General features: G+C 37.0%; 3 protein-coding genes across 8 annotated transcripts; 2 read left to right on the plus strand and 1 right to left on the minus strand.

Moving 5' to 3' along the window:
* Window positions 1–1,337: 1,337 nt before the first annotated feature.
* On the plus strand, window positions 1,338–8,730 carry LOC130415584 (C-type lectin domain family 4 member E-like). Of its 3 annotated transcripts, XM_056741389.1 has the most exons (9): window positions 1,338–1,478; window positions 2,409–2,534; window positions 2,797–3,185; window positions 4,064–4,233; window positions 4,465–4,595; window positions 4,784–4,873; window positions 5,695–5,900; window positions 6,160–6,275; window positions 6,887–8,730. In XM_056741389.1, exons 5-9 carry the CDS (start codon window positions 4,589–4,591, stop codon window positions 7,050–7,052), a joined length of 585 nt encoding a protein of 194 aa, XP_056597367.1. In that variant the 5' UTR covers window positions 1,338–1,478; window positions 2,409–2,534; window positions 2,797–3,185; window positions 4,064–4,233; window positions 4,465–4,588; the 3' UTR covers window positions 7,053–8,730. The 3 variants fall into 3 exon arrangements, with proteins under 3 accessions (XP_056597367.1, XP_056597369.1, XP_056597368.1); XM_056741391.1 differs by lacking the exons at window positions 1,338–1,478; window positions 2,409–2,534; window positions 2,797–3,185 and adding an exon at window positions 3,228–3,346; XM_056741390.1 differs by lacking the exons at window positions 1,338–1,478; window positions 2,409–2,534; window positions 2,797–3,185 and adding an exon at window positions 3,353–3,469.
* A 3,757-nt stretch (window positions 8,731–12,487) lies between these two features.
* pdk2b (pyruvate dehydrogenase kinase 2b) lies at window positions 12,488–17,041 on the minus strand. Its single transcript, XM_056741103.1, has 11 exons — window positions 16,909–17,041; window positions 16,551–16,692; window positions 15,588–15,659; window positions 15,303–15,487; window positions 14,999–15,088; window positions 14,836–14,913; window positions 14,623–14,699; window positions 14,437–14,535; window positions 13,910–14,020; window positions 13,430–13,543; window positions 12,488–13,294 (listed from the first exon to the last, which is right to left on the minus strand). The coding sequence occupies exons 1-11, from the start codon at window positions 17,024–17,026 to the stop codon at window positions 13,160–13,162; spliced, it is 1,221 nt and encodes a 406-aa protein (XP_056597081.1). The 5' UTR covers window positions 17,027–17,041; the 3' UTR covers window positions 12,488–13,159.
* Window positions 17,042–17,231: 190 nt separating this feature from the next.
* si:ch211-264f5.2 (uncharacterized protein LOC570749 homolog) lies at window positions 17,232–24,281 on the plus strand. Of its 4 annotated transcripts, none has more exons than XM_056741100.1 (8): window positions 17,232–17,276; window positions 19,382–19,604; window positions 20,033–20,362; window positions 20,537–20,866; window positions 21,095–21,467; window positions 21,582–21,670; window positions 21,795–21,844; window positions 22,044–23,470. In XM_056741100.1, the coding sequence occupies exons 2-8, from the start codon at window positions 19,568–19,570 to the stop codon at window positions 22,170–22,172; spliced, it is 1,338 nt and encodes a 445-aa protein (XP_056597078.1). In that variant the 5' UTR covers window positions 17,232–17,276; window positions 19,382–19,567; the 3' UTR covers window positions 22,173–23,470. The 4 variants fall into 4 exon arrangements, 3 of the variants coding, with proteins under 3 accessions (XP_056597078.1, XP_056597077.1, XP_056597079.1); XR_008905920.1 differs by adding an exon at window positions 23,959–24,281 and having other exon boundaries at window positions 17,270–19,604; window positions 22,044–22,481; XM_056741099.1 differs by having other exon boundaries at window positions 17,270–19,604.
* Window positions 24,282–24,640: the final 359 nt, after the last annotated feature.

Raw genomic sequence — 24,640 nt, forward strand, 5'->3', positions numbered from 1 at the left:
AAAATAAAATAAAATAAAATGAAATGAAATGAAATGAAATGAAATGAAATGAAATGAAATGAAATGAAATAAAATGAAATAAAATAATAAATAAAATAATGAATAAAATAAAATGAAATAAAATGAAATGAAATAAGTGAAATAAACGAAATAAGTGAAATAAATGAAATAAATGAAATAAATGAAATAAATGAAATAAATGAAATAAATGAAATAAAATAATGAAATGAAATGGAATGAAATGAAATGAAATAAAAGCAAATAAAAGGAAATAAAAGGAAAAAGTTGTTTAAAATTATCAGTGTAGAAACTTTCAATTATTCGTGATCAGATAAAAAGATCTAACCAGTTTTGTCCCAGAACACTTTGCTGTCTCCATACTGTAAACATACAGACAAACTTCATCATTCTGACGCTTTGTAAACTCTGATCTGACCTTCAGATGCAAAAGCTCTGATATGAAGTCCCACAGCAATCTGCGAGTTAGTAAATACCAGACAATCACATCACATTTCTCTGACCTTGAATACATTTATTTAACAGTTGCTGGCTATTGTTCGTATAAAGCATTTTTCCCAAACGCACTCAACAATTTTATAAATCTTCTTTTCTCATGTACGTGTCAGAGACATTGCTTTGCACTGCTTTTTATTATTTTTAACATCTTTATTTTGGACAAACTGACAATGAATGCGACGACAGGTTTGATCTCAAACCTCGAGCTGTCGCGAGTCTTCTGTGGGCTAGGATTATGCATAGCCATACGCTGCCACCTAGTGGTGAAATAATTTAAACAGCAATATGCTATACATTTATAGTTATATAATTATGCTATACATGTAGTTTATAGAATACTATACATTATACTAATACGTAAATTAACATGTGCTTAAACATTAAAATGTTATCTTACTAAGCAGTTCATTAAAGTGCTATTTTGTCAATGTATTTTTTCATAGAGTAATTTTCTAGTATCCAAAATACAAAATATTTGTGTGTTTTTGGTTTTATTGATTTCAATGTGCTTTAGGTTTCCATCCGCCATACAACATCCCTCCAATAAAACTATTACAAGCAGAGATCCATAGAGATAGTTACAGTTTCCATTACTTTCATTACTTTTCAATAAAAAAACTTTCAGGAGAAAATATGGACTCTTTACTTACACACATCTTTGCCCCATCCAAACTTTAAATGCTGAGAATATTATTTCTCTCTGTATGTCTTTCAGTCACATGTCTACAAAATACACAAACCCACATAGATCAACAGGCGGATACGTTCACATATATAAACTTCCCAAATCGTGGGGAACCTCTGCAGTGGGCTGACACGAGTCTTCTCCAGTGCTTCAATGGTTGGTTGTGTGAGATCTTGTACCATGTCTATGAATACAGAGGGAATGCAGATAAATCTCATCGATGGCCCTGATCCGGATTGCCAAGATTGCATGAATAGTGCAGAGGTGCGATATTCAGGTAAACTCTCTTATTTCACTTAATCTTTTTATTTTAATGTTACTTACAGGGGGATTACTTCATAACTAACATACGGACACAACTATTGCTATGATTTATTAAATGTGCCATGTCAAATTTAAAGAAGAAAAATTGTTACACCTGAATTATTTTAAAAATTAGTTTATAAGGATTCTCTAAAGATCTGTAGCACTTTTTAATTTTGAAGAAATCTCTCTGTTGTGTTCCCCAAACAAACATTTGTTTGTTATGTTCACATGACAAGTTATACTGCGTCATTTATAAATCTTTCACAAGCTTAACAAACTTGAGGCTCAACATGCTGAAAATGGACATTTGCGACTCCGCAGGCAAAGTACAATAACATATCAAACACATGATTTTAACATGCATTATGAACATGCAAAGATATAGAGATTGTTCTTTAGTTTAGTTGTGTGTGACAATATGATTTTTCTCAATATTATGGATTGCTATTAAGATCACCCAAATGAGACAATTCTGTCCTGAATTATTCTCCCTCAAGTAGAAGTATCATAGCAGAAATAATTGTATTTTGTTGTTATGTTAAACCAAAAATAAATTGTTTTGAAGAATTTAGGAAAACAAACAGCTTTGGTGCACCTTTGACAGCTATTGTAATGGTAGTCAATGGTTTCCCATCTAAGTTGGCACTCTTCCAAATATCTTTCTCTTATTTTTCTCTAGAAAATGATAGATTTGGAACAACATGAGGTCACGTTACTCATAACAGAATTAAAAAAAACTTCATGAACTATTATAATATTAGCTAGATACCTCATATTTCTATCATTTGCTTCTCAAGACAAAACATCTGGCCAAAGCTTCATGAACATTTTCACTTGACATGTTTTATTATGATGTAAACAGTGTTATATTGTAAATCAAGTTATTTATGTATTTTCACAGTTTTGCAGACCCCGAGTTGTAATGGGAAGCGACCGTTTTTCCAAGAACCTTTCAAGGTTGCAACCGCATGCCTAGTTGCCTTCTGCCTTCTCTTACTCATGGTTCTGGTTGCCACGAATGTGCAGAGTGGGTACCTCCTCTTTCTGAAAAATATGACTGTATATAGCTGTTTTTGTGATTTTCGACCTACTTCCCCATTACCCAATCTATTAGAAGATTACGTTTGTTTAATCATTTTGCGCATCGACCATCAAATGAAATTAATGCAATGATTGATGCATCACATGTCACAAATGTTTTTATGTTTATGCCTTCCTGGTAATCCCTGATGTTTTATTGATATCTCTTTATCCCTAACCACTATCTGCTTTCCTTCCTTTTGTGATAGGTAAGAATTCATCTGTTCAGGATGTCACCTCTGGTTCTGATGAAGCTCACATGCTGAAAACCTATCCTAATGTAACCACATTGACATCAGAATTAGAGTCTCTAAGAAAAGAGAAAAGTGAGCTGGAGAAAGAGAGGTCACAACTGAAAGCCAAAATCGCTGAGCTACACTGTAACGAATTGCTGTAAAAACTACAGCGTTATTTTACAGAAGCTGACTGTATTTTAAATAATACAGAATATTGCTGTAAAGTGCAATGCATTCTGGGGTCACGTGACGGATTAACTCAATGTACAGAATATTGCTGTAAATTTAAAATCTACAATGGCGGGATGATCTTCAACAGTCGAGATTGGTGTAGTGCGCAAAATGAATGATTCACACCTGTGGTAAGTAACTTATTACGTATTTTTTTCCATATTTGGTAACTATCATGCTGGTAACTTTATATAGAGGTATCTAAATTCGCGGTTCATATTGCTAACCCCGGATTCAACCTCCATCCGCGGGGACCGAAGGAGTCTTGCGGGGTTTCAGCAGCGCCCTCGCGGTAAGATTTCAAACATTCTCCGTCGCTATAGCACCTGAGGACAGAAGTTGTTCATGTTATTTAGAGTTTTTGTTCACACCAGGAGTGAAGGCGGTATGTGACGAGCTACAGTTCATTGTATTAGTAAGTTGACGGTTGTTTTTTTAATGTTGAACATCGCGCCCGCCGTAGACTCGGTAAAAGTTACATGCTTCGACAGTTGTGATACCACACTCGCTCGTGATTATTTTCTTGTGTAATTCAAATTTGCAAATGCAGTCATCCGTTAAATCGAGCGCCCAAATTAAAATGAGTCACCATAGCTTGAGGTAAGTCGATGTTCACGGAGGATAGCCCGGTAAAGTGATTAATGTACGTAACCATCTAGATATACAGTTTATGTATCGGAGGCCAGCTGAGAGCTTGAGCAAAAGACGTTAGCGACATCCTCATCGTTAGAGCAGGACTGTCTCCCAAATAGGACCGTTGGAGGGTGGGAGTGAGACCCGTTACAAAATACTAGTGTGACAATTTCTTGACCGTGACATCCCTAACGTTAGTTGGATTACATTTCTGTATAAGTACGGTTTTAAGTGTAAGTTACTCTGTTTAATTTGCTTAGAGTTTGTTTGTAGAGTCACTTATACTAAAATGTAGTTTAAATGTAAAATGCTTAAAGATAATTGTATAGTCACTATTAACTATTACTATTGTCACATGTATAATTGTTTGTTTTAGGACACACTTTGCCATGCAGGCCACTGGATGCTGACTACTGAAGGTTAGGTTGTGTGTGACGGTGCTCAGCACAGCTTCATGTCTGGCCTTCCCACTCTGTTCATAGCATGTTACATATTCAGGCTTGAGTACCAGGATGGGGCAGCGTGTATCTTGGAGTCCAATGAAAGGTATTAATTGAACAACTTCCTTACCTGCATTTTATAGATATGTTAATGTTATATACCTGTTAAGACCTTTAAAACAATATTTCTCAACGAGAGATGCATTTTTTTTGGGCAAATTATTTAGAAGTCTCCCCTATTTAACACTAGCAAGCTGATGATTTAATTCATGTGTTTTAATATAATATATTTTGTACATTTAATATATAACATTTAGTTTTTCCTGACTCTTTGTAGATATTAATCCAGAGAGTGGAACAAGAAGCGTCATCTAAAATGCCAGGATACAGAAGAAACAGGTTGCAGTGAACCCACATGTTGCCGCTCTTCTAAACACAATGATGAATATTCAGTGTAATCGATGAAAAGTAAGAAGCACACACACACACACACACACCGACACACGCACACAAACACACACACACACACGCACACACACACACAGATCTCATCATTGAATTTCATTTTATTATTCTCTGACTGTATATGTTGTCCTCTGTTTTTCTTTGACCATAAATTGAATATCTAACATTATTCTCTTGTTTCGTTTCCATAGTTCCAGCTACTTGTTGTGCTCTGATGGATCAAGATGTGGACCGTTTTACAGACTCACTTGGGCCTTGTTTTGCAATGTTGTTTCATGATGGTAATGTTGGTTAACGTGTTGTTTAAACATGAATGTTTAAAGAGCCATGTTGGATACTATGAAGTTGTTACTGAATAAAATGATTTCATGTACAACAACGTACACAATTTGTCTGTAATGTATTTTTGTATCAATTAAAAAAAAATAAACACTGTATATCCAGTATGCAAAACATACTGGATATACAGTGATTAATGTATTTCTTCTAAATAAAGTAAATTAAAATCAAGCAATTTGCTGTAAAAAATACAGCATTATACTGTTGCTATTCAAAATTACAGTTTTTTCCTGTATTCTGCAATTACAGTAAATGGCTGTAAATTAAATTACAGTACTGTGGCTGTACAATTTACAGTAACTGGCTGGCAACCCTGCTGCCAGTAGTTTACTGTAAATTTTACAGGATTTTTTTTACAGTGTAGGTTAGTTTTGATAACATTTGTAATGGAATAAGTAAACAGTTTGAGGAAAACACGAGTACTGTGTAAAAGTGCTCATAATGTTTTTTTAAAGTGACAGTTCACCCCAAAATAAAATATCATCAATGTCATCATTTGTTCACCTTAATGACATTCAAATCTGGTTTGAGTCTTGATTCTATGGAAAACAAAAGAAGAAATTCTGAGAAATGTCCGTACAATACAGCCCAATTTTATTTGATTATGCATCATTCTTCAAAACATTTTCTTTATTGTTCCACAGAAGAATAACAGAAAGTCACACAGGTTTGTAATGACATGAGGATGATGAAAAAAATCAGATTTTGGGGTGAATTGGGGTTTGTTATCTACAATGAATTCAGTCACTGTTTCTCTCTACAGAAGCATCCACTCCCACTCCAGTTCATGTGACAACACAGTCCACTCCTGGGCAAGTGACGGCGAAGGATTCCTGCCCGTCTGACTGGCATTACTTCAGCGGCAGCTGTTACTTTATTTCTGTTGACAGCGAAGACTGGCCAGACAGTCAGGCTTTCTGCAAGCATAGAGGCGGGCACCTGGCCATCATCCACACACCTGAAGAACAGGTGAGGAACAACGACAGCTCTAGTGGATACTACGGTTGAAATCTGTTACTTTTTCATGTAAATCGCCATCTCTGTTGCTGACAAAAAGTTCATTTCAGAGGAACGATCACTTAAGAATTATATTGACATAAATGTGTATTCATATTGAGTGACTTCGAGAAGATTGATTTTAAAATAATTAAACTATTGGCATGCAGTGCGAAAGAAGTATAGACAGTACCCGAATTTCTAATATTTCTTAAATCTTTACCTGACGCAGACTTTTATCTGGGACCTGCTGCCACGTGGTCACTGGAACGCTTACTGGATTGGCATAAGTGATGAGAAGGTAGAAGATGACTGGTACTGGGTGGATGGAACCAAACTGGTTGGAGGGTGAGTGAAGGAAGATAAATTTGAGCTTCACAAGATACAGTTCTACTTAGAAATATTGTGTTCAAGATTATAAATTATGATGTAAGATCTATGTTACTCAACAATTTCCTCACATTCCCTCAGTAGCTCAATACACATGACCACAAATACCTCACAAGATATTTGATAGTGCATAATCATGATCTTTCACTTCTCTTTATTTTAGATGCGTGATGTTATACGTTTAAAATCCTATTTTCCTTCTTCTTTCTAAATAAAGATCTAAGAAGTTTTCAGTTACAATTAGGCTTGAATTATTTATTCTCTGTGTCAAAGGTCAGGACAAATTTGTTGTTGTTGTGTTTAGTAAATGTGTGCATTGTCATCGAACATGAAATGAGCATAAATCTGTGATTAAAGGAGTAGTTCACCTTCAAAAAGAAAACTCTGTCATTATTCAATCACCCGCTTGTCATTCCAAACCTGACTTTATTTCTTATGACAAGAGGATGAGTAAATGATGACAGAATTTTCATTTTGAAGTTGAACCACTCCTTAAACTTACAGTATGTAGCACCCTTACAAAAATTATACTTATATAATATATTATACTTATTTATTATACTTCATAGTTTCTGGGAGGATGGAGAGCCCAACAATCATGATGAAGATGAAGACTGTTGTTACATGGTGAAAACTGAGGTTTTAAGTCGCATTGCTACAAAGAGCTGGTACGACGCCCCCTGCTATATGTTCCGACGCAGGATCTGTGAGAAGGAGATAGATGCGTCCTCTTAATGCGTCCTTCACCCCGACATCATCAGCGATCATCCTTCATAAATATTTGGTTTGAGAGTATTTTGGTGACAACATTTTGGCATGAAATATAGTGTCTGTGTACTTGTCCTGTACAGTTGTTTGGCTTGATTTGAGCATTTATGTAAGGTGCATGCGTGAGCCTTGGTAGGGGATCACGAATAGGTCTTTAAGCTCATAGTGTTCTGCTTCGAGTGCTTGTCCTTTTTGCTCTCTTAACTCCTCTGCCCCTCCTTTATATTTAGAGAATTTGTGCTTTAACATGTTAACTGTCATTGCAGGTCGTCATAAAAGTAAACTCTCCAGTTACCTATCCGCGGCGCTCTGTCTTAATTCTGATTGGCCAATGTTGGTCACGTGTGTCAGTTTCGCAAACAGCTAGCAGTCGTGACTTATAGAACAATGCATTTAGGAGTAACGCATATAAGTACGCTTAAAAAACCCATAGCAACTCACCAGCCCACACACCTCGCGGCCCACCGAGAATCTCCCGGTAGTCCCGATGGCCAGGACATGCCTGTCTCTTACTATATACAGGTGCATCTCAATGAACTAGAATATTGTGAAAAAGGTCAATATTTTGTGTCACTCATTTCAGAAAGTAAAACCAACATGTTATATTGATTAATTAAACATAGAGTGAAATATTTCAAGCCTTTAATTGCTTACAGATAATGAAAACCCAAAATTCAGTGTCTCAGTAAATTAGAATATAACATTTGATCAATAAAAAAAAGGATATTTTAAACAGAAATGTCAGGCTTCTGAGAAGTGTCTCACTCAATCCTCGGTTGGGCCTCCTTTTGCATGAATGACTGCATCAATGCGGCGTGGCATGTATAGGCAATCAGCCTGTGGCACTAATCAGGTGTAATGGAAGCCCATGGTGCTGTAATAGCGGCCTTCAGGTCATCTGAATTGTTGGATCTGGTGTCTCTCATCCTCCTCTTGACAATGCCCAAAAGATTTTCTATGGAGTTCAGGTCAGGCAAGTTTGCTGGCCAATCAAGCACAGTAACACCATGGTCATTGAACCAATATTTGGTTCCTTTGGCAGTTTGGGCAGGTGCCAAGTCCTGCTGGAAAATGAAATCAGCATCTCCATAAAGCTTGTCAGCAGAAGGAAGCATGAAGTGCTCCTAAATTTCCTGCTAGAGGGCTGCGTTGACTGTGGACTTTGAAAACTTCCATGATTGCAATAGCACGTTGCATATCCAAACAATAAGTGAGCGTGTAAAGCGAAGTAATTCGTAAGCAAGGGCTTGAAACCCATGCTGCTTACATACACCTGGATGCAACAGCGTGTTCCATATATATATCCAACAACTTTCGAGCCGCACAGAACAGTGATCGTGGATGGCGATACAAGTTTTAAGTGCAACACGATTAAGCAGCTGACATGCAACTTTAAAAAGACGCAGTGTAGTGTGTGTTGTTTGACTATTGATTAGCTGCACCTGATGTGATCAGCTGATGCAAGCTGAGCAAACGTGACCTGCCAGAATTAATGCTACTCTTGATGCTATACATGTAATTTAGAGAATACTATACATTATACTAATACTAAATTAACATCAAACATCAAAATGTTATTTTACTAAGCAGTTCATTAAAGTGCCATTTTGTCATCAGGATATTTTCATATTGATTTATTTCCTAGTATCCCTGCTTAAAAACACAATACAAAATGTATTAATCCATTATAAAATATAATAACAAAATACTTGTGTGTTTTTGGTTTTATTCATTTCAATGGTGTTTTATGTTCCCACCCGCCAGACGAATCCCAGTAGAGAGCCACAGAGATAGTCACAGTTTCCATTCATTTCTATACTTTTCATTGTAACCATTAAATCCATTTCTGAAAGAATTCCTGGGATTTTCAGAAAGGGCTAATATATTTGGTTAATCACTTACACATTTGTCAAAAGAAAAACTTTCTGGAGAAAATATGCTCTCTTTATATAAAGTACACACATCTTGGCCCCAAGGTGCGTACTAATCTGGCGTTCTGGGAGTTTTCCCCGGGGACTGCTTACGTATGGGCAGAGGTGGGGACAAGGCACATATGGTCAAGTCCAAGAAAGGCTCAAGTCTTAACCATCAAGTCGAGTCAAATCTCAAGTCACAGTTTAGACAAATCAAGCAAGTCCAGTCAAGTCAAAGGTTCACCCTAAGCAAGTCAAATCGAGTCCTGATAAGTTTCAAGTCAAGTCGCAGTACTAAAATAAACAGAGGTAAAGTTTTTCGATACATGTTTATTTTTGCGCAGAAAAGATGAACTTATCTACATATATTAAGAGAAATCAATTGTAAATATAAATTAATTGTAAGTGATGATCACTTGTCTATGTATGTGCTCCAAGTTTGGTTCCAGCAGTCACATATTTTCATATTAACAGAAATGGAAATACTCATATCTGACAGAATGTAAGACTTAAGCATTTCTACAGGCTATGAACCCTATACACTAAGTATTGTGACTGAAAATCTGCCTATCATATGTTTTTTATATATGATGCTGTAATACTTGTGCTGTCCACTATAGGCCACAGTATAAGGAATTTACATCTACTGGTTGGAATCTCGGATCATTTCATTGACTTCGATCTCTAATCACTTAAATCAAAATGAACGGATCTTTCTCATTTCGGCAGCATAAATCTGCGATTAAAGGAGTAGTTCACCTTCAAAATGAAAATTCTGTCATCATTTATTTACCCTCTTGTCATATAAGACCTATATTACCTTCTTTCTTCTGCAGAACACAAAAGAAGATTTTTTGAAAAATGTTGGTAACTGACAGCAGAGCCCCCCCAATCACATCTGTTGCAACAAATGAAAGTGAATGGGGGTCTGTTAACAACATTCTTCAAAATATCTTCTTTTGCATTCTGCGGAAGAAAGTCACACAGGTTTGATATGACAAGAGGGTACGTAAATGAAGAAATTTTGAAGTTGAACTACTCCTTTAACCTATAAAAAATCCTTGGAAAAATTATACTTTTTCCTTATAGTTCCTGGGAGGATGGAGAGCCCAACAATCATGATGAAGATGAAGACTGTTGTTTTGTCAACGTAAAATTATGTTTTATGTGAACATTGTCTGGACTGGTCTTTTTATATAAGTTTTGCAAAGAAATAAATGTTTTGAGGGAGGGATAACTGCAGGTTGGAGAAATGGGCGTTCCGAAAGGTTAGGGCGTGCCGAAAGGTCTTGACAATTGGATGCCGAGGCTGCCGTTTACTATACATGCGGAACATATACTTAAAAACTATTGGCCTACTGTCATCGGTTAACCCCTTTAATTCATTTAATAAAAAAATGGCTGTAATAAATGTTTTAATATGAACTTTAAGTCGGAACTGTATTTTGTCAAGTATGACACATCATCGCGCTTTGTTTTGGTCTAACTGTAGAAGCAATGTACATAATTCTTGACGAAGATCGTAAATGATCAGAAACAAAAGTGTTACCAAATTTGTTACTTTGAAATAGGCCTACAGGACAAAATTTGACCTGTGCATCAGTGCCAATAAGTATATGCATGACGTCAATGCTTTGTATATGCGATTACTCTCTCAATGTGATGCGGAATGTACAGTACTGTATAGTATTTTGACATTTTAGTACAACTAAATGCACAATAAAGCCCTACTTATTTACATAATTTTTCATAGTAGACTACGCGTCCGTCTGGGTAACCACATTAAATGGTTGGTACAACGATTTCAGAACATTCTTTTATGATTATGACAAATAAAAATGACCTCTTATTTTGTCTATTTTGGATGACTTTGTTATTAGACCCTCACTCTTTTATATAGTATATATATTTGTTCTATGCAAACGCTATAATTTTGATTATTAATCAAAGAATTAAAATGTAGTCATAAGTATGAATAATTTTTATTAACTTGTGATTTGACATCAAGACATATAGCAATTAAGCAAACATTAGTACAATTTCTGGTTTTGTTCACAAGTAATTTGTCTTGAAAAACTCCACCCTTATCAGTCACTTATTCAATCACAACACTGTAGTAGCAGTCCATTGAACAAAAGACAACAAATTCATTGTCCGATTAAAATGCCGTGTTTCTAGGAAAGAGCGTATCTGTATGGTTAACTCTGATTGGCCAAGGCAAGATGCCAGTAGAAAACTCCTTTCACCAATGAGAGACCTTTCGGCACGCCCTTACCTTTTGGAACGCCCCTACCTTTCGGAACGCCCATTTCTCCAGGCTGCAGCTATCCCTATTAGAATGTTTTGGGGAAAATGATAGTAGTAATTCCACTTTTTTCTCAGCAGGAGGCACCGTTGAGCCGAAGTTTAAACGGCAGTGAGACAGATATGATTAGCAGGTGGACAAACAAACTTTTGAACGTGTTTTTGTTAGGTGTAAGTTAACCTAACCAGACATGTGGAGACTAAATAAAACTCACAAACGGCTGAATCAAACTTCCTTGACTCAAAAGTCAACAGGTCTGAACCTTCAAAAGCAATGCAAACAAAAAACTGTTTGCCTCCTTGGAATGAAATATTGGGCTAGTGTCTGTGCTCTTGTCCCGTACAGTTGTTTGGCTAGATTTGAGCACTTATGTAAGGTGCATGCGTGAGTCATGTCCTTCTCTGCCCCTTGTCCCATCTGACTGTTAATTATGGAGGCGTATCTGACACAATTACGTTCCTCATAGGGAGTATAATCAAAGTAGGCCTACCATATTTCCAGTTTATCAGCGGACCTTGGATTTATGTTTTTTTTTAACATAGTCCAACCCAAGTCATGTTTGTGAATGAGAAGATCATGCCGCCGGCTGCATGCATCGTGTTGCAAGCGACACAGAAGATCAAAGAGCGCTCTTTTCAACTCATGTAGACTTTGAAACATTGAAACAGGTTTGTTGAAACCACCTTAACTTCACTTTTTTATGTTATCGAATTGGGTCCTCATTTAAAATAAAATGCTGCGTAGAAAAACCAAATCGTCCTAAATTGGTACCATGAACCTTTCTTTTAAGATGTGAAATCTTTAGGCCTACATCTCAAACAATCTTGTAATTTTGCATGCATGTAAAAAAAGACCCTGGCGTGGAGCTAAGCACTTTTCCACGTTAAAGACTGTTTCAATAAATACGATCGTTACGCACGTTTTATAAAACGAGGCCCTGGAACTTGTTATTTGCTTTATTCAGACTCATAGTCTGCCATGTAAATAATATGTAGTTAAAATATCTTAACCAAAAGGTTGCAGACATGTGTCTTCTGCAGTCAAGCCACTACCACTAACTTCTGTTCTTACAGTTGAAAAAACACGCACAAGATTTGAACATTATGTACAATCAGAAAGTAAAACCTACAAAAAATTCGTTGTTTTACGCATTGCTTTTGATAACAACTTGATGCAGCTTGATGAACATTTCTGAGATTTATTTTATTTATTTATAGTACATACATAAAAACTCACACAGTAAGGGTCCTTTTAGAAATTAGGCTATACAGTACATAATGCAGATAGATAAATTAAGATCCAATAAAACATTGAAAAATACTGGCATAAACACTTCAAGTATGAATGAAAAACCATGTCCAGCCTCTTAAGAAAGAGGAAAAACATCTTTGGCAACAATCTCCCTTTCTAGGGCTTATATTTTTCCAACTTCTCATATATTTCTTCCAGATTTCATCTATTATTTACTCCCTGGTCAACATACACTCACAGTTCTCTACTTCATTTGTCTTTCACATCCAACTTTTATCTCCTCTTCAAGGAGGATCACATGGATCACGCAGGATCTCATTCCTGTAGCTTCTGAAAAACTCTTCCTTCCTGCGAAAACCACCAACTTTATCAGCTCCACAGTGCTTCTATACTAAGGACTCTACTCTACTCATTTGCATCTTAATTTCTGGATACACGTGTCGTCTGTGTCTCGATTAAATGTTCCCACACAACAATACTCAGAGTAAAGGAAGCTGTAGCTGGTACCGCGGCCTGCGTGGAATGCAAGCATTCGCTCTGGTGGCCTGGCACTAGTGTTCTTGAGGGCCATGATCATATTTTGTCATGCAACCAAGAGAGGTGGTTCACTTCGCGATCTTGAAGTTGAGCGGATCTTTGCGTGGCACGCACCAGTCGTCCGCTTCCTGGTTTGATTTGTAATGGCGCAGGGCAGTTTTATTAAACACCGGAAGCTTCTCAATGGAATCGGTGGACAATGCCTGTGAGAGATGGACGCACAGGACAATCAGATTTTTTAAGGTAAACAAACAGCAGATGTTTCTATGCAAAGCAATGCATGTTCTGTAAAAGATAATTTTTTATCAGCTGGTGCGTTTTCTGTTGCTTCTCCGTACCTTCAGTTTGATTACAGCATCCGTCCCGTATCCCTCCATTGGATAAAGCAGGAGATCCCCCTGGAAGTACTGAGCATAGAGGCGGGAGATGGGAAGGCCATAACCGAAGCCAGCCTGAGCAAGAAACAAACAAATTCTGTTTCTATTGCTTTCCTGTAGTTCAATGGTAAAAGCATGGCGCTAACAAAGCCAAGATTGTGGGTTCAATCCCAAGGGATTGCATATGCTTAGAAACAAATGTATAGGATAATGCAATCTAAGTCACTTTAGATAAAAGTGTCTGCCAAATGCGTAAATGTATCGTTGTGGATTGACCTACAGGTTCATACGTCAAAGTATTATTAGTGGCGGACCAAAAGATGGAACATAAGCATTGAGAAATATATCACTGTTGCCTGTCTACGTGTTTATTTCATAATCTCCGTTACATTCATGTCAGTGTTGTCCAAACGGGGTGTATAAAGTGTGCCGTGCTCTCACCATTGGTGTCCTTTGATGGTCACCAAGAGTCGGCCTGGGCGCTGTCGAGTACATGTAGCTAAAAAGTTGTTCGATCTTTCTGATTGGAACACCACCACCTCTGTCACAGATCTGGAACAAAGTACATTTTTAGTTAAAGCTAATTGTAATCTTAAAGAAACACAGGGAGCAATCGTGAATGTTTGCTTTGTTAAAGGATCATGACATAAAGAGTGAAAGTCGGTTTTCTTTTTATGGCAACAAATCGTTTCATTTAGTGTATAATTGTGGTTTATGAGAGTTTATATAACACGATTATCTTGGGGATCTAGGGAAGGAGAACAATGGAGGTGGCTGGAAATAATCACTGAAATAGGGTTGGCGGCACATACTCATGATTCACAGTTTTGTAGGTTAAAGTTTGAGATTAAAATGGTTTTAACCAATATTTCTATCTTTATATGAATTTATCCTCAACACTATTCTTAAATCGTGATCGAAAGCCAATATTTTGTTGTGCATCCCATTGAATCGGTTCATTTACTCACTTTGATTGACAGGTCTTCTTGTCCCAGGGCCACCGTGACTTTGATGGGCGGCAGCGTGCTGCTTGCTTCGTGATTCTCAATAGTAGCTCTCATTGCATTCTAGAATGAAAAAAAAAACACAAAAATCACCCCACCGTCACAAATCCAGATCTTTCCAGTGTGCAAAACAAAAGCTCCCACGCCTACCTTGAAGAGCTCAAAAACCATGTGGTAGAGATGAGAAGGAACGTAGGATATCTGGATTGGCTGGAATTTGTTCTTTGCTACAGAAAAACAAATTCAAGATATGAGTCAAAACAAGCAGCCTTACGTAACAAACCAAACATGCTTTTGTGATTTACTGTAAAGCATAGCAATAATATTGAAAAACGGATTATTATCAGTATTTCTGTTCCCTACCATTTATCTCTCGAAGCTCCAGATCTGGGGATCCGAGGTAGTACTGCTCACAGAGCAATTTACCACATTCGTAAGCATCTGAAGAAGAAAACATGACATTCGTTTGCACAAGTCGCTGGTGTAGCGTTGCAATTTGAATTAAATGATGCAATAAAACACCTACCTCTGATTACATCTGTGACGTCACAGCAAGAGTCAATGCACCCGATGCTGCTGGGGTGTGCCGGCTTGGTAGTGCCATCAAATATCAGAGCTGGAGATAAACAGAAAGGGGAACAGAGGTGTATTAGTAGAGATAATCATCCAGTCAATAAATAACTGGAACAGGAACAGGCTGGATTAATCGAGATCTACAAAGCTACGTGTCTGGAAAGTGCTGAGAAAGCATGTATTGTTGCCAACAGTACGAATGCCAGGCATGTTAAAAAAGGGCATTAAATCTACTATACTATCAATGTCAGACTTACTGTGCTGGTTAATGAGCATGCGAATGGAGATTCGGTTCATGTAGAAGCGGTCCAGAAAGTATTGAATGTTCTGGCTTGTGACAGTGTCTGCGCCAAAAGCATCCCTATACTCGATGACACCCTGGGCCATGGTGGGCACCACATCATTGTGCCGGTTCCTTACGGTCACTAGAGCTTCCACAAATCTAAGGAAACAATTGACTCCATTAACCCTGCCGTTGATGTATTTTTGTTGCTTTTGTAAAATAGAATCACGTCAGATGTATATTTGGATGAAAAACGTACTCTTCAAGCACTCTCGGGTCATCTGGGTTTTGGTCTTGGAATTCAAGGATCTCCATCAGGCTTTGGATGAACCTGTGAGGGTAAGCGAGAGAGTGAGTATAAAAATGTATATAGTGGCATATAATGTTTAATTATTTATGTTATTATGTTTCAAATAACTTCACTGGTAATTGGATAAAAATGTGCTGTGGTAAATTCTCTGGCTTTAAAATAATAAGAATGCACTACACAAGATTCCAGCCCTCTCCTGGGATGTTTACGTTAAGTCAATGCAATACGTTCATAACACAGTTCCGCGAGAGCACGCTGGAACGCAGTGTTCCCATTCAGTACTCGAAAACAAGTGCGCGCGTGAGCCAGCGTACGTCATCTTCTCACGTTTCACTCGCTGCGCAACCGCGGTATCCGTCTGAAAGTCTAGTAAACCACCCGGGTGGTCCGATGAGAAAAGTTTCCTGCTGTGCTATTAAAGTAAATTCACAGCGTATTGCCATATGTGAGCACAAACGTTAACGGGATGAGAATATCTTTGTCTTGTTTTTTTTGGCCGAGCGTCTCAAACTGCAACTTGGCATCGGAAAGTTAAAGAACGCAAGAACAAACGTAAGAAAAAGTTTAGTTGTGTGTTGTATTTCATTTATTACAGTCAGCTGTAATGGAAACGGGTTGTAAAGTTTGAATAGCTGCTGGTTGTAAAACATTGCAGGACACGCGCTGAAAAACAGCAGCCAGACAAACTGGGGCAAAGTTCAGTGCGCAGACCGGAGGCGTGGCCATATTTACATAATGCGAACGTGAAAAGTGAATCATTTTATTATGGCACAGTGTCAGCCAGCCCGTATAATGACCGAATACGACAAAGCCCTCGCATGCTTGGTTTTATTATTTGAACAAATGGGGGAAAACTATACACATATTCGTTAAAAGACTGTTCCAAAGTTATTTTGTTGGGGACGAACTTACCAGCTTTGAACCAGCTGAACGGATGGAGTCATGATCATACGATCTGGTAAAAGGTTGATTTCTTTCAGACTGTTGCACAGTCTCACCGGGAGCTCTTGTCTGAGAAAAGCAAAGGATGTTTTCTCGCACGCATTGGTGGATCCTGCAAAGACAAAGCAGCTTTAAATAGCTAGATATCAGCATCACATCTGATAACGCATTTATGCTCAAATTTACATTTTTAACCTATTATCCATGTAGAAAAAGCGTAATAAAGAATATTTAATGTGACAACATTTTTAAGAGGTACACAACATGTTGCAATGCACTTGTGTTACAGGATAAAACAACAAATATATTTTGAAGATATTGAACTCACCGAAATCCACAAATTGCTTCATCGACAAAGGCGACGGAGAAAACTTTGCGTAGTGATCAATGTGCTTCGGCACATTTAACATCGCAGCATTCCTCATCATAAACCTCACAAACTTCATCACGAAAGACCAAATCCAAACTATTGATGCAGTAAAAAGCAAAGACGTGTCACTGCTGTAAGTGTCTCTTCGCGCGTTATTCTATTGAGTTGGAGCTTGTTATGATGTTCTTGTTGACAACTTTCTTTAAATTTGCTTTCTTAGACCTTGACACGCCCACGTCCTTACGTTGATGAGATATTTGACCAATCAGAGAGAGGGTACGGGGGCGTCTGTCATCTCTCAGGACTGCGATCAACATGTTTGAAATGTTTGTACCCTAACTCGCATTTGCGTAATGTGTTTGTATGTCAACCTGGAAAAGATATTATTATCACAACATTAAATGTCGCTGGGCATTACGCGGTCAAATCATTCACCTCTCACCCAACTGGATGCAATCCAGAGAATCTACTGGAAATTAATAAAATACATGTATTTTATTATCACAAACAGGACAAGAGAATGCAAATATGTATAAAATAAATGTACGCAATAAAGTACCCAACGTGCCAAAGTACTATACGTCAAAAAACTAACAGTACTGCAGATGTAAACAGTTAGGACTATTATAAAGATTAACATGACGTCAAGCTGTGATTTCATGTCAAGCATGTGAATTAAATTCAGGTCAAAATTAAAGGTGTCCTTATTGAGCAGCTATAAAGGACTATAAGTCCTTTTTCAATTAGAATTCAACATTATTTTAAACATTAACAACGTGCAATAGATGTCAATAGATGTCAATGTTGTAGTACTCGATTCCGGACCATTTTTGATGTCTTGGTGATATGTTGGTCTCGACAACAACACTAAATGTCATTGAGAAAGTTGTGCTTTATCGCAAAAATCAGATAGTAATGCAATCATTCATAAAATGCTCCCACTTTTATTATAGATGTTATCAAAACTACATCACACGAGTCGACTGAAGTGATGTATGAAATACAAACTATTTAAAAATACACATAATAACACATTGAACATTGCGGCAAAGTAGAACGTCTCGAGACTGCTCCCTTGAGGACAACGATAGAAACACAAATCCTGTTTCCTACACAATAAGTTAATGAGCTATAGAAGTCAAATATGTGTCCTGAGCCAGTTTGAACTGGAAGACTGAGCTGTTATTACCGTCAACACATATACATATTATTGCTTTTTTAACGTGCTATTCAAAACTTCGAGTATGGTGCAAACTTCAAATAAAGTTAGATTCACCCTGATGAAAATAACATTTTCATTTGAACTGATTTAGAATCTTACAAATATAAACTAATACTTAGGGGACATGTACAGTTTTTTTATTCTCAAATGTTTGGAAACATATTTCAGGCAGTTAACACATGACGTGAGTCAATAAGATGAACATATGTGACCCTCGATCATAAAACCAGTCATTTTTAGTGAAAGACAAAAATACATTGTGAGGGTCAAAATTATCGATTATTCATTAATGCCAAAAATCATTAGGGTGTTAAGAAAAGATCATGTCCCATGAAAATATTTTGTAAATTTCCTATCTTAAATATATAAAAACTTTATTTTGTACATGGATGGCCTGCCACAGTGCCCCTGATTAACCACTTTAGAGGCAATTTTCTCAATATTTAGATTTTTTTGCTCCCTCTCAGATTCCTGAGTTTAAAACGGTTGTATCTCAGCCACATAATTCCTATTCTAACAACTCACACATCAATAGAAAGCATATTTATTCAGCTTTCAGATTATGTAAACATCTCAATTTTGAAAATTGACCCATAAGCCTGGTTTTGTTGTCCAGGGTCACATATATCTAGAATAGATGTTATACGATAAGAATATAATTTGAAGAATTTGAACAGTTTATTTGAAGATTAATGTTTTATCAATATTTTACTACATCACAGTTTTATTGACATCCCTAGTTCAAGTTTGTATTACCTAACAGGTCAACCATAGACGCATGAAGATTTTGAGCAGCGTCATCTTGTGAAAGAGGAGAAGACCGTCTGTTGCATGAGAAGCTCTCGTGTGGCGTGCATTGTGTGCCAGCACATGCCTGTGCTCTTGTTTACAAAGTTGTTATTTTAGGTTGTTTATGATTGGCCAGAAATTCTTGCCAATAGCGTCGTCAAAACACACTACACAGGGAAGACGTTAAATGTCTTGATAATAGCATTTTTAGAGGAAAATGAATAACATAGAATATATGTATAATATGGATTGGATGAAAGAATGATGGATCAAGCGGTGCACTATGAAGTTTGGACGTGACCATGAGATTGTTTCAATAATTTGTAAACATGGATAAAACTGATGCAAGGTGTGTTTGAGAAATGTGCTCCATTTGTCTTGCCGGAAGATCCGTATTTTTTCGTTTTTTGCTTCCAGCAGAATTATCATCACAGTATTTGTAGAGGGGGAAGATGGAAGCAAATAAGGATTGTAAGAAGTTTAGGAAATGTTGAAATTCATAACGCAACAACTTGACATGGGGAAGTTCAAATGTCTTTGTAAGCCTGAGAATGGAGAGTCAATCCCAGACAGTTTCTCGCCACCAGAAAAATCACAACTCATACCATGCTGAGTATCATCGTGCTACTGTTAGAAGTCCAAGGTGAGTACTTTTATGTGAAATAATGGACATTTTAAATTTTTGTGTAGACTGGTTCCAAAGTACTGGTTTTGTATACTACAATTTGTAACGCATTGACAAAATATGAAATCATCTCTGTTTGTTGTTTGCTTAGGATAGAAGCACCTGCTATGTTAAAACTATACTATATTAAAACTGGTATGTTGTTTTAAATAATGCTTTTGTATGTACTGCGTAGAAACTAAGTTTAGAGGGTATAAGAGCTTGTAACAAATGTATATTTTTGTATAATGTACAATGTATAATTTTTATTTATACAGCTATGAAATAATACTTCATGAAATCTAATAATATTTAATGTAGTCGTGTAACGACGTAACATTTTAAATGCCCCCTCGTGCCATAGTAGAAGCTTCTCTTTAGGTCATATTTTCACATTTTGACTGCAGGTACCAGCTGCTTATGGACGGTAAGCAAGATAACAGCTAAAAGTGGGGGCTTCGTCACCATTCCCTGTCACTACCACCGTCTGTACAGGGACGACCCTAAATACTGGTGCAAAGGAAGAAACTGGTTAACTTGCACGAAAATGCAAACCGTCGACCAAAAGGAGAAGCGGCCAGGCGTCAGCTTTCACAACAACCAAGATGAACTGGTAATAACCATGACTCTGACAAACCTCAGCAGCAGTGATTCAAACCGTTATTGGTGTGCCGTGAAAAAGAGAGGTGTCCTCCGATCAGACATCAAGACATATCTAGAACTCACCGTCACTGAGGGTAAATAATAGCCTATTTACATATTCTGTTCAACTTTACCATCAATCAAGACTGTTCAACTTTACCATCACTCAAGATTTGTTCATGCAAAATGGAGTGGATTGAGATACTACAATGGAAATGGTGTGACAATGTAAGCCTCAAGAATTTAAAGATGATTTTTATTACTTTCAGGTATCCCAGATCTGTCAGTGGCCAGCAGCATGGTGTCAAGTGTAGAAGGAGGCATTATTACAGTCGAGTGTCTCTACAGTGAAAAACTCAGAGATGCTGAGAAGAAGTGGTGCAGAAGCGGAGATCGACACTCCTGTCAAACGGCTCAGGATATAAAGCCTTCACCTGACGCGGCTGTACAAATAAACAATACAAATTATGGAGTTTTTCGAGTTATCTTAACAAGACTGAAGAAGACGTATGCCGGCTGGTACTGGTGTATGGCTGGGGGACTACAGGCCCCGGTTTATATTAACATCACTTCTGTGCATGACAGTACAACTGACACAAGTAAATTCTATTTAATTCAATCATAATAACAAAATAAAGAACATTAGTAGTTAAGATATTTTAGATGTGACGGCATCACCAAAGTAAATGAAATTAAGACATGTAAAAAATAATGATACAAGTTTTACCAAAAATATTAAATCTTACATTGGTCGTACAAACAGACAAATAGATCTATAAATACAGATTCGGTCATTTAAAATGTCAAGCCTTTTGTTATTTTCACAGGACCCTCCTCATCTACGGTGGCACCTTGGTCATCCTACACTCCAAAAAACTTGTTTTCTGTTTATCCATCAAAACATTCCTCCTCACCGACATCTTTTGATGTAAACAACCATAATACAGAAGCAACAATGTCACCCACAACATCCGTATTACCTGAGACAACTTCACATAAACCATGGCAGATATCCACAGCATCATCAGAGCAGGTTTCCTCTACGGTACAGTCCTCAACCTATCCAACCACAAAAAACAACAGCTCATCTCATTGTGGTGGAATTACACTGCCAACCAGTAGATCAGCTACTACTAATGTTGAGAGTGGTATCTCTGCAGCTATATCATCTAAATATCTTAAATCTGACATTAAGGGCAGGTATGTTTTTTTGTTATAGTTAATAACAGTTACTTTAGCCCATGCAGAACCATGCAGGCATTAGACATCCATGATCTATATAAAGATGTCTGATAACTTGTTTTTGTGTTTCAGAGATCGTATGTGGGTGATGGCGCTTTGTGGAGCATTACTTCCATTATTGATTCTAACTGGAATTTCTTGGAAGCTGTGGTCATGGCATAGTAAATTTTCATTATTATTATCTCGGCATGATCTTTAAATGAAATAACAACAATTCAATAAGTATTCACCTTAATATTTTATGTATTAAGTTCAGAACATTTTTTTTATTATATTTTTATTCAGAGAAATCCAACACAAGAGAGGACGCCACACAAATGACAGCAGAGGTCCAGGTAAGAAAAATTCCCTTTAAATGATAGGAATAAGAAGTATTGTTGGTATAGTTCCTCACCAAACATGCATCTATTAGACACTATTTTTATTGATCTGAATTTTTAATTGAACGTCAATTTCTTTATTTATAAATTCAAGTGTTTACTTACAGAAACTGCATTTCATGACATTGACTGGCGGCTCTTTTGTATTTGATAGACAAATGATGACAGAGACGATCTTCTGAACAACGAGTGGACAGCTACGTCAGTTGCCTGGATCAACACAGGCTCAGATACTATCATAATAACCCGTTGTGAAGATAAGATCTCTGGAATTAAAAGATAAAAACAGTCTTTCATTTACACCATGTGATGTAGTGCTGGTACAGGGCCCCTTTTATGTATAGGCCTACATCATTTAAAATATATTAAAATTGTGAACGGCTTCTATTATTTTACACAATTTGTATTTGTATGCTCGTTGTGTTTATATGTTGGATGGATGGACTTTGTCCATTAATTTGACCAAAATGAAAGACTCTTATTTTGAAGTGCCTCCCCATAAAAGGCGATTCCTCTGCGGAGGACGGCAACACGATGATAAAATCTTCCAAAAGTTTGTGGTTATGGATAGAATATAAACATTATTCATAAGGTTAGTTCAATTAAAAGAAATTGTTGGTTATTTGGATAATGTTGGCTTGCATTTAATGCTTGAAATCGCAAAAGATATATCACATCTTTGCAGCTTCCTCCTCCTCGGTTTAACTTTACAGCATTTTGAGTGAAAGAAGCTGCTTCGAGTTGACCTAAAATCCAAAGTATTCATACGTTGTTTTTCGTATTTTCGTGCATTTATTAATTATTTTATTCTAAAAGTAAACATCCAATCTCAACATTATCTGTGTTGTTAAGAGCGCCCACAAGATGGCGCCCTCTCCAAGTAGTTAATGTGCTTGGCGGCCATATTTAGTCATAAAAGAACAAGTCCTATATAAATAAACGGCAGAAGACTACTATAGGTACATCTTTTGGTAAGGTCACGATAAAACATTAAACTGGCCATCAGTTGTACCATACATCCTGTTTCCTAAGCTCAATTTGCATTTACGAAACATTTTCACACGTTGCTTCCGCTACTGCGCAAGCGCAACGATTGACAAGTACCTAAAGTGAGCGTGGCACCTGTCTTCATTCATAGTCATTCTACTGCGCTGTTTTGCTATTAACTATAGTCTTTGCTTTAACTATCGCGTATGAATCATTAACTTGCCTTATTAAGGAACTTTATTCACAAACAAAGCTGATATGGTGTTTGTTTTGTTAAAGGGAAAGTTTGTGCATGCATGAGTTTATACTGGTGCATTGTTTTATCGGTATCATGGGTGTGTGGGTGTGTACTAGAGCAGTGGTTCACAACCTGGGGTCCGCGACCCCCTTAGCTGACATACATTGATGTTAAATAAAGTTGCATAAAATGTTCCAGTTATCATTTTATATAAAAGTCATGTGCTGACAATGCCAAGATAATGCAGTCAAGTTACATCTTATATAAAATAATTATTTCAATTTCCGGCAATTCAAATGCGTGTGGTTTGGTGATGTATGATAATGATGATATGATTAAAGTCGAACTAAAAATGATGCATTGTAAATTTACCATTGCTACCAGAAAGCTGAGGCAGCTGCCCCATCAGGTAATGACTTTGTACACAAAGGCATCTCTGGAAACCGTTTAAGACAGTTTATTTCCTGGAATCCATTCTGAGACTGTTTTCCTTAAATGGCACGAGATGCTTTCATGTAAACAGTCTTTCTGTTTTTTTATCGTATTTTGTTCTGCACTGTGTGTGTGTGTGTGTGATGTATATATTGACAATCATTCTGTGACTTTCTTTATGAACTATGATACTGTATAAATGTTTGACAAGAAACCATCATCTCTTGAACAACCAGTTCTTCTGGATATGTCAGGCTCCCTAGTGTTTGTGATATCCTACTTATCTATAACGGAAACGTTTTCTTTTAACAGGCACCAACTAACTTAAATTCAACAACTTTTTTTAGCACCTGTTTTTGCATAATTCCATACGAACCAACTTTGTTAAGAAGGAACTTTTCACATTCTGTAGAAAAGTGGTGACTTTATGGTCCACAACGCATGATCAAATTATTGACTGGATGGATCCGAAACCGTCCCGTAGCTCATTTTCCCAAGGTGTGTCTAGGTACGTTATCTCTATCATTCTTTGGAAGATGTTTGCCCTGATCAGAACCTTGATATCAGACTTTGGAGCTGATTGAGATACGCGGCAAGGACTACCATTTGTTTCACCGGAGTCTATTTGCCTAGTTTGATATGATGAATTATTCAAGCTAATCATTAATCTCTGTATTTTATATTATAACTACTTAGCTTGCTATGAATATAAACAGAAAGAGTTAGCATGTGACAAAAGGGCTCTTGGGTCAAACTTTGCTGCCTTCCTTGTAACTTTTCATTGTCATGTTTGACAAAGGCTAATAAATGTCAGACGTTACACTCTAGTATTCAAAGTAACTCTTTGTATTACAGGTATTCCTGCTTTTAGGAGGTGTAACAGTTGCAATCAATAAGAATGATTTACCACCGGTGTCTAAAGAAAATCTCTGATTTTGAATTGAAATGTTCATTATGATTAAAAGCTTCTTACTGATACATGTACGTGTACATGAATAATATACAAAACACGAAGGGATTAATGAGATGATGTGTTGCTAGCTTGTGCTGTAGTCCATACTCTCTCCACTGGTCCCACCTTTAGCAGCTCGCGT

The sequence above is a fragment of the Triplophysa dalaica genome, chromosome 25 (genome assembly GCF_015846415.1).
Source record: "Triplophysa dalaica isolate WHDGS20190420 chromosome 25, ASM1584641v1, whole genome shotgun sequence".
In the NCBI taxonomy this organism is placed as follows: domain Eukaryota; kingdom Metazoa; phylum Chordata; class Actinopteri; order Cypriniformes; family Nemacheilidae; genus Triplophysa; species Triplophysa dalaica.